This window comes from Lipophrys pholis (assembly GCF_963383615.2).
Source record: "Lipophrys pholis genome assembly, chromosome: 6".
In the NCBI taxonomy this organism is placed as follows: Eukaryota; Metazoa; Chordata; class Actinopteri; order Blenniiformes; family Blenniidae; genus Lipophrys; species Lipophrys pholis.
The window spans coordinates 5,307,766-5,322,657 of record NC_137629.1 but is presented as its reverse complement, the minus strand read 5'-3'; the positions used below and the strand labels follow the sequence as shown (position 1 = coordinate 5,322,657).

Below are 14,892 nucleotides of genomic sequence, written 5' to 3'. Positions count from 1 at the left end.
TCTCTGTGGAACAGAAAAGACACTGGAAGAGAGGGACAACTCACTGAGGCTCAACAAGAACTTTGTCCAGTACAACAAATCTAAAGAATATGATCTTTTGTAATATTACTACGCCGTCTTAGGCCTGAAAGTGTCTGGTATATATACAATATATTGATTAAAAACATGTTTCTTCCTGTTGTATCTAACTTTCTACATCTTCACCTCCACTTCAGCTTAGAATGACTGGATTTTAACAACCAGATTTTCATTATCTCCATCCATTCGTGGTGTTTTATTTGCCCTTGACATAGACTGACAGGCATTTTGTTAACGCTCAGTATGCACACATCGAGCATGAAATATATTAATAAATTGTACTTCGCACAAAGAAAGGGGCCCCCGGCGAGCTCAGCTGGTAGAGCATGAGACTCGCAATCTCAAGGTAGTGGGTTCATGTCCCACGCCGGGCGCCACCTCCCCGTGGGCTCACCACCCGGAAACGGATAAGTGGGAGAAAATGGATGGATTGATGGATGGATGGACAAAGAGAGGGAACTACATTTGCACAGACATGTGTACACATAAAGAAATCTTATTACAGACTCACAAAGAAACTGCATATATACAGTACATCTGGAGAATTTTCACTGTTTCCACATTTTATGTTACCTTGCAGCCTTATTCCAAAATGGATTCAATTAATTTTTCCCTCAAAATACTTAGTTATATTTCTTTTAAAAATGTTGTCATTATGGGGTGTTGTGTGTAGAATTGAAAGAAAAAATGAATTTGAGCTCAAATACAGGGCGTTTCTATGTGGAGTTTGAATGTTCTCCCCGTGTGTGTGTGTGTGTGTGTGTGTGTGTGTGTGTGTGTGTGTGTGTGTGTGCAGATTTCCTGCAAGTACTTCAGTTTTCCCCGCAGTCCAAAAAACATGCACATGGAGGTCCCTGAGCAAGACCCTCGGCCCCCCCAGCTCTCCAGGACACACTTGTAAAAGAGATTATCAATCCAATGTGGTTCTCCTGGCTAAACAAAAAACAAAAAACAAAAAAACAAAAAACAAAATCCATTTTGAAATAAGGCTGCAACATGTGGAACAAGTGAAGCACTGTGAACACTTTCCGGATGCAATGTAAATACAAACACACACGCATGTTTCTAGTATGTTTGGCACTATAATAGACTCACACAAGTGGAGTTATATAACGTTAATAGGAAAGCGTAATGGAATTATAAGTACTAACTCTGGACAATGATAAACTTAAGTTTACTGAAGGATACACTGTTTATAGATGAATAGTAAAGGAACAACACACACAAGAAAAACAGAGAATGGAAAGAAATTATGTTGAATGTTAACAAACCAAGGCCAGTTTGTTTATTGGCCTCAAACTTTCAACATGCTAAACCTCAGCAGAGGGCTTCATGCACTTGCAGCAAAACCCCATGTTCCAGAGTCCAGGCGAGTGCAGTGCAGTCGGTCTTTCAACGTTTCCCCACATGAGCCACCGTGGCTCATCCCTGCCTCCACTTTTCAATGAGACCGTTACAGCAAAATATTGACAGAAGTTTCATCCTGCGACCTCCAGAGTTGGTGGATTAAACTAGTTTTGAGTTGCGATGGACAGCAGAGAGAGAGAAAGAGAAAAAAAAAAAGGTGACAAGGAAAGAGCTTGCGTTGGCAAGAAAAAGCTTTGTTGGCAGATGCAACAAAGAGCTCCAAATTAACTGACCTTTTCGGTTCCTCAACTGGCTGATGGAGCAGTGAGGATGGAGAAAGGAGAGCAGGTGCATTGCAGCAATAACCCAATGTGCTACGTACTGTAACTTAAATAGAAAGGAACATTTTGTGAATTTCACCTTAAAGAGCTTATGACACCATATTCCATGTTGATTTAATTATTTTCGCTGTCAAAAATAACAGTGAAAGGCATAATTGCCTTCATCGGATGCCCCCTGCAATGTTGCCACATTTACCGTTTCTCAAATTTTGCACTGATGAACAGCAAACACAACCCTCTCCGGGAGGTCGGAGACTGGAGAGGAATGTGGAAGTGACGTCGCGGGAGGAATGTGTCCTCTCAGTCCTGCAGGGAATGCTGCGTTTTCATTTTGTTGCGGTTTTTCTTTGAGGGATTTCCAACACAGAACAATCTAATACATAGACATATAGTAGTAGACCTCTACTAGTAGACATAGTCTAGTAGATCGTTCCTTATCGTGTAGACTAGAGGCTCTACACATATAGTGAACGATCTACTAGCATATGTCTATGTTGCAGGGCTGTTTACGCAGACATTCACGACACGGGACAGATTGACGACAGAGTTAATTTATTAAAAGTCCCTCTTTCCTCCTCCGACGGGAAATTTCTTCACCAAACGGACCGTCGGCAGCTGCCACACCGTTCCTGTCGCTCCCACGGTAACTGATATGGACTCAATCACGTCGTCTTGACGATTGTTGTTGGTGTCTCGTCTTCAGATTGTCTTAATTTGTGCCATAGTTGCTGGGTTGATCGTCAATATTCCCCCAAATCTGTTTGGACTGACCTCCAACGCTCCTGCGAACACTCTCATACTCTTCTTTAGAAAAAATCTTCAACTACAATGAACAGTGTGTAATGTCAGAATATATTTCTGCTTCTTCACTTTCCTGTGTCCATCGCTGTTTAGAGCCTGGCTGCTGGAGCCTGTTACTGCTGTGACGTCACAGCAAGATGGAGGAGGTTGAGGAAGGTCGATGGGCAGAGATCAAGAATCACAACTTAATTTCACTTATTTTTCGTAGTTTTCTACTTGTGGATGACGGCAGTAAGACAAAAACATTTTATAATGTGAATGCATGTATTTTGTATTGCTTTTTTTCAAAAATGTCTTGGTGTCATAAGCTCTTTAAACTTGTTAGTATAATGGTAACGTTTGAAACATTGCAGGAGCGGGATGCGTTCACTATCCTCGCGGACACCTGCTGTGCAGCTGAATCCCAATGTTTCTTGTAAATCAACAGTTTATGCAAATGCACTGGAAAAAGGACCCAGATTGCAGTAAGTACATCACAAACTATAAATTGTAAAGAGCCAAAATGACTGTACGATAGTAAATAAGAAAAACAGGTTAACCAGAGGCCAAAAAAGAATTAAATAATATAACCAGCCAACTTGTTTATTGGGATCAAAACAGGAGAAGTTATGTCGTAATGAACATGCTTCCAAAAAAATTTGTTGAATCGTAAATTTCCTGGTAGTTTTTTTTACGATAACCTGAATCCAACTGAACGGCCTGTTTTAACATGGAGACCGCCGCAAATGAAAAGACTGATTTACAGTCCAGCACCGTCCTGACTGGCCGGCTGTCTTTGTGTCGGCCTGGTGGCCTGCTGCGCAACACGGGTCATCACCATCCATCACCTGGACTCGCTAAACACCTTTCATTCTCCTGGGAGGGACGCCGCAGGGCGGGGGCTCCACACACACACACACACACACACACACACACACACACACACACACACACACACACACACACACACACACACACACACACACACACACACACACACACACACACACACACACACACACACACACACACACACACACACACACACACACACACACACACACACACACACACACACACACACACACGTTTAGTATATGAACAAACCTCGACCTGCGTGCATGAAGATTTACAACACACCCGAGCAGCGGTCAGCACAATCTAACCCGCCGGCCCTTGTTGTCTATTTGTGGACATTTCTTCAGTTTTTCTCGAGGATATTGTTTGTTTCATGAATTCAATTCAAGCATTCTTTAATTTGCTCTTAACTCACTTCTGAGTTACTGATATTTCTCCCGAAACTTCACTGCTTTCATCTGTTGAGGAGAAAAAAAAAGTTGCAACAAAACTAATTAGAAAATATTTCACTTTATTTCAGTCGATAATTTCTTGACTGAGGCAAAAGGTACATTCCTATGAACCAAAATGAACTAAATCTAGAATGAACAAAGTTTTATATCTCTGTTAAAAAGATCCTTCAGGAGATATCACATTTAATAAAAAAGTGACAAACCGAAAGTAAAAGTGCCTTTTTGATAAAAATCCAAAAAACGATTTTTATTTGCCAAAATGTCTGCCAAATTTGTACGTCACGTTAAGGAGATTCCACCCTACGGATACTTCAATAAGTCACAGTGACTTTGACTTTTGGTTACTGCAATCTAATCAGTTTATCATAGAGAGAGATAAAAGAGTTGTTGTTGACGTCTCGCATTAATGAGATGTCATGGATGGACGGAGAACACAAAAACAAAATGCCTCTGGGCTTCTGCCGTCATCGGCACAACGGGCAAAGTTTCACTTGCACAATCAAATGAAGAGCATAAATAAGAGCTTCTGCAACACCGAGCGACACCGTCTGTATTCTCAGGCCCCGTTTATGTGACATTTCAAGCAAAAACACAGAATCTTTGAGTTTCATGAAATGATGTTGGGCCATTAGTGGGTGCTGTTGTTTGTTTTTGTAATGAAACCACGCACTCACTCACTCACACACACACACACGCACACGCACACACACACAGGGAGAGATCAATATCCAATCAACATTAACAATGAATCAACTAGAAAACTACCAATTCTCAGCAGAACTATGCCATGGTGTGTGTAGAGAAGCAGCATTTCAGAACAGTTAAAAATGTTGTTGTGTAAACGGGGCCTCATGCTCTAACATGTTTCTTCTTTCAAGATATTTTCTTTTTTGATGAAGATAGTTGCAAAATGATTCTCTGACGCCCTCCGGACAGGAGCTAGATTATAATCATCATACTACATTTATTAAAAATTGAAATCTAATTTTAAAGTAATGCGTTATGTTTTAAAATGGGATTTAAAAGTGTCCAGACATTCAATGTTTCTGACGTACATTAAAAAATTTTTGTACCGCAGCGTTTGATAAATCATTTAGCAATCAAAGTAAATCAACAGGTACAAATGTTGAGCCTAAAGTCTTTACAAACATATAACAAAGGTTCCCGACCATTTGAGTGGTTGATGGATGAGGAGGCAGTGGTGGCAGCAGAGAAAGTGAGTGGGTGGTCAAGGCTGATCGGGAGGTTTTGACTGACAATGAGCGAGAAGGACACAGTGAGAAAAGAGCTGGATGAGGACGTGCATTGATGGTAAGGTTATCCACACTGAGGAGGGGGAGTGGGAGGGGCCACAGGCACGGGGAAGGGCTGAAGGGCTTTTGTTGCTCAGCTGAAAGGTCAGTGAGAGCGGACGCCTCACGTGGCGTCAGGTTGAGTGTGCACAGCTAGAGGGTAATGACTACTTGTGATGGACACCATATGCAGCCTTGCTGCCAAGACGCCGGCGCTTTCTCTGTGACATTTGTAAAAAAGGCTGCATGCAGCTAATGGCAGCGCCGGTTTCCCTTTGTTTCTCACACCCTTCAAACCAGCTCCATCACTAACGCTGCACCAGTTCATAATTCCACTGATTTTCCAGTCGTCCCAGAATCTGAATGTATACGTCTGGTGCATTGTAGGTTGTCTGGATAAATACTTTCTTCATTTGTTCTCTGGCATTGCTTTCTTGAATATAAAAGCAGTTTTGACAGCGCGCTGTATGAAATAATGATTCACCGCTGTTACTAATGTTCTCCTCTCACCCACATGTCAGTGCTGTCTTACAGAGAAACAAAACTGCTTTGGTAAAACAGATGAAAAAAATTATTACACGCCACACAATCAGAAGTCAAAAACCATATCTTATAGTTTTTGATGTCAAAGAAGTACTCAGTCTTCTTCCTGGTTGACAATATTAATCTGCAGACTCCAGTTTTTGACAGGGACTATTTGACAAAATTATTCTGTAAGCCTTGTTCCTTCACTAACAGCAGGAAATGCCTCACAAGGTTTTTTATTTATATATTTATATTCCACTTCTGTCTTTAGATCCAGGTTTGCAGGCTGCAGTAGTCCACAAATGTATCTCCCTTACATCCTTCTTGCCACCTATTTCCTCCCGTTCCTTGAGGGAATCCTGAGGCATTTTCACTTTAAGTAGGATATATGATTCCTGCAGCATTTCCCAGGTCTGCCCTGGTGTCGCCTCACCAGCGTGTGTGGAATAACTTAACAGAAGAGACATGCCGGGAAGGTGCTTAATCCTGGATCCTCTCGATGTAAAGAAGATGCCCAGAAAGCAGATCAGGAAAATTTACTTTGAGCTTCGGGTACTTTCCTTTTTTTCCCCTGAGTGTTTCATCGAATCCCCCGTAAAGTTAATCAGTTAAAGGTCTTAAAAAAGAAAAGAAAAAGAAGGAGCGTCTAACTCGCGTTGCGTTCTACTCTGAAGAGATCCATTCACAATGGGTTAATCAATCAGCAATCGTTTGCACCGTGTAATGTGCACAGTCCACATTTTCAATCTTCACTTCACTTCCTGGGAAATGTATAATTGCTAATTGCAGCTCTAATCGAAGCAGCTTCGCATTTGGCTGTCAGCCGCCGTAGGACAGGCTGATTGTCCATTTTGGTCGAAGGCAATGTGAGGCCAACACAAGGCAGAGATGCAATTAATAGCCGCAGAGGCCAATGGACTTCAGTTCATTTAAAGCAAAAAGAGCTTTTCCAGACAAACCATCTTATTCAAGCCTTTGAAGCTGGTTCAGTTTTCTTATCCAGCAGTTCAGTTTGGGAGGAACAACAAAACAACTCCTGGGGTCATGAAGACACACAATCAGGCCACCGTAACAAGGTGGTGATTCTCTCAGGGCTTTAGCGGCGCCTGCAGACTTCTGACAGAGTTACTCAAACTTCATGAGAACAATCAAGTCCAGACACTTTTCTTCAGATGTCTGTCGATTTAAAATACCAGGCTTAGAGATTATTGGCTTTGTGCGACGCTGAAATAGGTGACGGGCAGAAGAGATCTAAAGTAAGAGATGGGGATCAGAAAAGTTCAGAGAAGAGGAAGTGGAACGATGTAGAGAGGCAGCAGGAAACGAAGGGTAAAGATTGACGATTAAGTCCTGAGACCAGGCGCCACCGCGGATCCAACCAGTGAAGGTTTTAGGCCACAGATTGTTTCAGACTACGATAAGCCGGGTCGTCGATTTCCCAATTAATGCATGCACGCAAGGCCACGAACAGCACAGGTGGAAAGTTTGTACTTTTGTCAGAGGGTAATTGTGACAGGCTGGAAAGCTGTGGGGTAATTTCTTGACAAGCTGATCCCTTATTCAGCCTCAGGGTTTATATGCGCCCTTGAACAGAGAACCTGGTTCATTTCTCGCTGTGCTCCCGAGGACTAGCTAGAAAGATGTTCCTGTTCGAAGTTAAACTTTTAATCAGCTTTTCTCCCCGTGGTGTATTGTGACAGTTTATATCCTGAGCTGCAACACACACTGCAGATACGAGGGGATGTCTTAAAACAGCTTTACGGCAAAGCTAGAAAAATAAATCAAATTAACAATGAAACAATGCTTTTCCTAACAGAATGCAAGTGTGTGTGTGTTTTGTTTTGTTTTGTTTTGTTAAAGGATTGTAAGCTCCCCAATGCGACCCGCAGTGAGGAGCTTTTGTTTTAGTTCACCTTGAAGGTGACATGTAAAGCCTGTTTGACAAAGTCCCCAGGCAGAGACTTTCCTGTAGCAGGAAATTTGAAAAGCAAAGGTGGGATCAATCAAAAGACCCCCCACTACTTCTCTACCCGACTCCTGATAATTGGAAGTTGGTAGTGAGATAAATATAAACAACAACTCGTGCCGCACACCTTTATTCGGATTACACAAAGCAACTTGCCCTGAAAATTTCCACAGATTTGTGTGTGTGAATGCTAATGCAGTTCCTGGGGATCAGGCTGATGACTGGAACTTGGAAGATGGAAAAATATTAAAGAGGAACGGTGCAGCTCATTTACTTCTAAGACCCATTCAGATGGAGAACGTGATGATTAAAGTGAATAAAAATACTTTATTCTACAACTAACATTCATTTGGTTGTGATGCCAATGACTAAAAATTGTTCAATTAAAGGTTGAAAGAAAGTACACAAGCAAACAACGAAGTGAACATCTTCCAATGATTATTATCTTGTACTTATTATGGTCGACAGAACAAAAGAGGAAGTACGTTTTGGCGAAGCGAGGTGTTGGCCAAATGAACTTGTCTCTTGTGATGTTTTTTGTAGTTTTTAGTGTGAAAATGGCAGGGGTTTGAACACTTATACCCAAAGTAAAGTGGTCGTAAAGCAACAAAGGAATAAAATAACAATTACTGGAAAACATTTGTGGGGCAGTTTAAAAGCCGTGTGACGAAGCATAGTACCACATTTAACAGACCACAGATACAAGTGAAAACACAATGTTTTATGTGTTTTTGTTTCAGAAAAGTTTGGCGTTTGTAATGAATCAACACATACATGCATGCAGAGAACTACACACTATAAAATGGACGGAGGACGGAGTTGGATTGTTATTACGGGTGACTCAACTATAAAACTATCAAGTCAGAGGAGAAAGTTTCTTTTTCTAAAATGAAAGTTATTGATATGTCTATTTGCGATAATACTAAACAATGAAGCTACTAACAATTAGTCCTTATCCTACATTAAAGAGGCTTTCCTCATTTCCAAATATGTGAATTCTGGAAAAAAATACAAATTCTACAACCCCGAGAGAAACCAGGCTGCTTTATAAAACCTTGACGTGTGACTGTATTCACTCTGGTGTTTTGTATTAATTTCTTGGCGGATTGAATTGAGAATCTCGACTAAATACCAGTAAAAGGCATGACATTTAACAAAGGCAATGTCTGAAATCTCAATGAGGAAATTAATCACATGAGAGAACAAGTGGATGCTCACAACAACTTATTTGGTCTCTTCTTCTTTTTGGTTTAATGGCAGTTTGCATCCATTAAGTTGCATTACCACCATCTGCTGGTTTCATCTATCTACATTGCCTCCCACTGCTCTTGCCATCCCCGACAAATGACGACCCCCCCCCCCTTTATTTTTGTCTCGTGATTTTTCATAAAAAGTGGGACAAAGTTTGGAAAGACAACAGCTTCTGAAATGTGAGTGTTTGCTTAGTGTCCTACAGTGCTAAGACACAATTGGAAGGTTTTGGACTACTTTAAGAATCCACAAGCGATTTCAAGACGTCCACTGGGTTCTGGAAATGTGTAATTTATTCAACTATTCAAGAAACATGAATTAATTAAGTTGAGACAATTTAAACCATACGATGTGGCTGGAAGTTGGACTTGTTTCGAGAATGTTAATGTCAAGCTGCTGCCTCCGAAGCACTAATATTATAAAGGAGACGGATGCACTGGAGGAAAAGGCTGAAGCAATGGGGGGGGGGGGGGGGGGGGGGGTGTTGCATAATATTCTGACTTACTGGGGTTGGGGGGGAACAGGGTGCAGCTCTTGCAGTGGATGATCTCCTTGATAACTGGCAAGTCCTGTGAAAGAGGTGTGGGAACCATACCGAGGCCAGGCATCATGGGGTTCATTGGGGTAATTCCAGCCATCATGCCCAGGTTGGGGTCGAAATCTGGAGGCAGGACAGAAAAATTAATGAAAGGGAGTTTTCTTCCCCGAGAACGGAGCATCGTCTGCATCAATCAAAAAGCTGGACTCAACACCTAACCAGTACAGATCATCCAAAATCTGTTCAGCTGCATTTCGTATGATGCACTCTTCCCTTGAGTGATTCTACTGTCAGTGCCTGTGACACACAGGCAGCCCACACATAATGGAATACACAGCCATTCATGAATAAATCATCGTGTAAACAACATGCATATTTTAAGAAGTTTTTACTGAGTCACTCTTTCTCTGTCACTCCTGCTGCTTGAGTGATGACCGTATAGACATCGCAAAGAAGCTTACATCGAAAGAAAGGTTTTATTTACCGTCTTGATTTCCACCTAGGCCTATACACACAAACACCAACAAACAAAAGCATCCACAGACACCACCCAAGCTGTGATAGGATCGTGTGTCCCGGTATGGAAATGTTTCACACAGAAGTAAACGTTGCCCTGTGAAGGATTTGGGAGTTGAATATTTTGCCGCAGGGGGAATACTACCTGGGTACCGGTGCTTCGCTGGGGATTATATGTACGCTGCCATCTATCAGATGACACTAAATCAATGTGACACACTGGCTAACAATTTCACACAAAGTTTCTGACACTTCTCTGAATGATAGAAAATGCTCTGTATACAATCTGAGACCAAAACAACAGTTACAATAAGAAAGTCACAAAGTTGCTTTGTAGTTTGATTGCAAATTAAAAAGAAATTCTCAGTCAGCAGTGTGACGATGCAACAGCTGCAGCAGTAGACAGTGTGTTTAATACTTAATTAAAAATACATTATATAGGACTTTTTTCCTATCACTCAACTCAGTAATACGAAATAAATAAATGAAGAAATCACTAAAAGGGAACTCATCATTATTAAATGCTATTTTATCACTTAATTTCAGAGAATTTTATTTTGAATTATGTTCATTCAATTACAAACATCGTAATCTTCAAACATGTTGTAATAGCGCCCGTGACGTCAACAGCTGTCGCACTGATTTCCTGTGCTACAAGAAATTAGCGCCTAAATAGAGATTTATTTGTTGGCTCTGTTCAGACATCTCGTATGACCTGATATTCCTGCTGAAGCCTTTTCTGTACTCATTTATTTTCAGAATGTGTTTACTGTCATTTTGTTTTTATCTCTTAAACAAATGGCAACAACAACAATAAGTAACAATAACCATAACAGTTATATACACATCACACTGACATGGATGGATGGATGGATGGATGGATGGATGGATGGATGGATGGATGGATGGATGGATGGATGGATGGGAAGGCTAATTCTGAATAAACACAGGTGAGCAGTAACGGCTGTTGCAAATTGATTTCAGGTCTTTCTCATTCTTATGAAGTGTGTGTGTGTGTGTGTGTGTGTGTGTGTGTGTGTGTTAACCACATTAATTACTGTATTGTACTTCCTTATGTTAATGCCATGTTGAAGCTATAATAGCCAGTTGAATACTGTTCATGTCAAATATTCTACTTTCATAGTAATTATGACTTGGAAACACGGATCTTTTCTTTTTACACTCTATGGTGCTGCGTAGTGACATGAATAAGATATGATTATTAATCTCGTCTATACTAAAATTGACTGCTCTTTAAAACAGCCCTTATATGTTGAATCTTACAAGTGAAATAAACTGAAAGTGACACATATAGTTACAATTAGTGCTTCATGCTAAATTCATTTCACTATTTTAGTGCGCTTACTCCATCAATAATTTCATAAGTCTTTAGAATATTTCAAATGACCAACATTCACGGAAACATTGTCGGTATACAGTGGTTTAATCCTGACAGAAACATCTCAGTAACAGCTTAAACATATGACCACTCACAACAAATCATTAACGTCACCAGTGATACGCCGTTTCTGTCTGGCAATAAATGTAGCAGCACTAATTTGACAATAAGTCTATTGTTTTGTCAATTTACTTTTACCGGCACGCTCCTCCTTTACATTAACAGTACAGCCGATCGCACTCACGTTTATGTGCAGCTGAGTTGTTGTTTGTCAGCATCATCGATTTTTGTTGTTGAGACTTTCATAAATGCTTCCACAACAAATCATCTTCGACCTTTACTGGAAGCATGTTTAGCGTGATTAATAGCTGCGCATCCGCTGTACACTCACCAATCCCAAATAAAGAGTCAAATAAGCTCACCATCAATTTACTATTTAAGCTTCTTCTTTTTTTTTTTGAAATACTATTACTTTTTCAGGAGATAATTTTGGCCTTGCTTTGAGTTTTAATCTGTGCTTGAATATATTAATATTTTGGGTTTATTGTGACGGTGCAGACCAGCAGAAAATAACAGCAGCAATCATTATGCAGGCTCCATTTCACTTCTGACGATTTTGATCTTCAAAAGCAATAAATACAGTGTGGGAAAAAAATATTAATGTTCATCAATATACAGCATTAACTGGCAGTGGATGGATATAAAAACATTTTCTCAAACGTAATTCGCCCTAAATCCTCTGTATGAGCAAAAAATGGACGAATTAAATGACACTAAGTGAAGGAGAATAAGGAAATATGCACATTATCGAAGACGGGGAATAGGTCCCCGGAGCACGAGCGAGAGTAATAAATATGTTGGGCTGATTAAACTGGCTGAAGGACAAGAGTGAGGGAATGAAATGGGAGGGTGGATAGAGAGAAGAAAACAGTTTCAGGAAGAAAATGAAGCTGAGCTTGTAATATGAAAGTAAAAATGGAATCTAAAAAATGTATATATATATCTATATCTATATCTATATATCAATGAACTCTGCATCAGACTTGAACCAGATATGAGAGGAAGAGGAAACAATGATAAGGACATTTACTGTGAGGCGACTGATGAGTTCTTCTGCATGTTAAGAGGAAGAAAAGAAAGATGGAGAGCGCAGCCGAGATAAAGGACGGTGGATGGAGGATGCAACAGCTGGTCTGAACGCCAAACGAAGCTTTGAAAAGGAACAAAACACCGAAACCTTTCAGGGCTGTCGAGTTTCTCTCAAAGAAGAAAAGATTTTGTAAATAATACTCCAGGAAGTCACGTTTTACTTACTGACAAGCTCATTTTGTGTGCCAGCTTAAAACTCCTGTCCTCAGACCCGGTTTGATTTAATTATTTTTCTTCCACTGGATTTTTGCACGAACACAAAAATAAAATCAAAATGTGTGGAAAAGAATTCAGGACTAGTATGTCAAAAAATTTCCCATTCAAAGGAAATGGGATCTTGGCGAAAAACTCAAAATCGTCCCCCTTTACACCCTGATGCTTCTCCATACTTTAAGCGAGTGTCTTTATTTACCTTTTAAAACGTGTCCCCATCCCTCATCAACTTGTGAGAAAAGCTTTTTTCCCGTCTTCAACCAATTTTAAACTGTGAGCCCAAAATTTTCAGCTAATTATGGTGTTCGTAGTGGGTGTTTATTGCGTGAGCCAGAGTAGAGGGGCAGTTTAGTAGAGTGCCAGTGTGTCATTTCTTTTTTCCCAATCTTATGTTATCCATCAAACCGCAGGCACACACAACATTTCATGGGAAACTTCAGAGTATTCTGTTGTTCTTGTGGTAAATTAAGCCTACATCAGTGCCACATACTGTATGTAGTGTATTGATGTAAAGCACACTTGATATCAGCTCACATGGTGAAAAGAATCCAGTTACATTGGGGTGCAAATGCACTGCAGCACTGCTCATATTCCCACCGGAGTGAGTGCTGGTGTGTGTGTGTGTGTGTGTGTGTGTGTGTGTGTGTGTGTGTGTGTGTGTGTGTGTGTGTGTGTGTGTGTGTGTGTGTGTGTGTGTGTGTACGTGTGCTTTCTCGCCTGTGCATTTATCCTTGACCATTAAAAGCCGAGGACCTGAAGCAAACATGCAGCTGAGTCGTGTGTAATAAAGGAGATTATTTACTCGGTCCTAAGGATTTCCTGCTACGCCACAGTCCTCTCATCTCCATCTTCAACAACGTAGCTGGAGGACATGTTTCATTGCTAACATACCATTATTTCCTCCCTCTGCCAGTGATACTCATAATAATGTATGCTGTAAGTGGAGAAAGCTGAGGATGTAGTTTTCTGCAAGAAACGACCAGAGTTCCTGTTGGGATTTGCAGCCATGTCCTAGATTTAAAATTCTACGACGTTCCGCTGTTTCTTAGAGTGCAACAGACATTTGGCCCCGTGCTGGAGCTTTCTTTAATGCTGTATTTTCAGTTGTTGTATTTTTCTGGTTGCACACACAACAATTGAGAACTCAACTAAAAATGTTGGTATTTAATTATTTCCCTATAAACAGATCTACTGCACTAGATGACATCTAAAGAAGAGTCCCGGGTGTGTCACAGATGAACGCTTGAAGGCATTTCAAGGAGTTCATGTGACCTGATATCCTCACATTAGCCGCAGGCAATATTAGATTAACACGGGAGCAGTATGGTGCAAAGTTACACTTTCAGCTAACCAACTTACATAATGTTATGGCTACTGTTTCTACAGGAGAAGGCACAAGGACACAGATTTTAACTACTACACTAAAATCTTGTAGGCGTCGTTTCAATATCTCACATTGTGAAATGTCTGTATACCAGCACTTACTACACACAGTGGACTGGACTGTGTTGTGTATTAATGATCATAACTGGAGTGTGCACATGTAAATGATCAGGCCTGGATAATTAGACTAAAACCAGCACAATCTAAAGGTCGGAGAGACAGTGACACCAAGGCCTGATGCTGCGTGGGTGAGGACTCCTATAATTGCTGTCTCTCTGGAAACAATGGTCAGAGCTTGTAAAGAGTCGACTATCCATCCTTGTGTTCAACTGTTTCATATACAGCAAGAAGGCAGCTGTCTAATCAGATCCTTCCTCACGCACCGAGGAGGAGGAAGGCATTGATCATGAGCAAAATAACTTTATTAGTGAAAATCCAGCAAACCAGCTCTTGATTCTAGACCAGTTCAAACTATTGGACATGTTGGTTATTTATACCAGTAGTTCACAACCTTTTTCTTGACGGACCCAAAATGTGCAACGACAAGTTTCTACTATCTTTTACACCAAAAGATCTAATTTTGTCCACCAGTTCAATGAAGCCATATTCTGTCCAGTTGTCTGGGTACACTCTCGTCTTTCCCTTTAGCCTGACACTATGCAAGCTTCAATTTGTGGATATTGGAGACACTTTCAAATAGAAAAAAATAAATATATATATATATATATATGTATATATTTTTTAAATAAATCACTGATCTATATGAAGTTCAACTTTCAGACAGAAGTCGAGCCATGTTTTCCT

At 40.6% G+C, this 14,892-nt stretch overlaps 1 protein-coding gene across 1 annotated transcript in view; it reads right to left on the bottom strand.

Moving 5' to 3' along the window:
* enox2 (ecto-NOX disulfide-thiol exchanger 2) overlaps positions 1–14,892 on the bottom strand; it is a 195,478-nt gene that overhangs the window by 36,815 nt on the left and 143,771 nt on the right. The window contains exon 5 of the mRNA XM_080465987.1: positions 9,396–9,551. Coding sequence (XP_080322113.1) covers positions 9,396–9,551 — 156 coding nt within the window. The remainder of the gene's footprint in view (positions 1–9,395; positions 9,552–14,892) is intronic.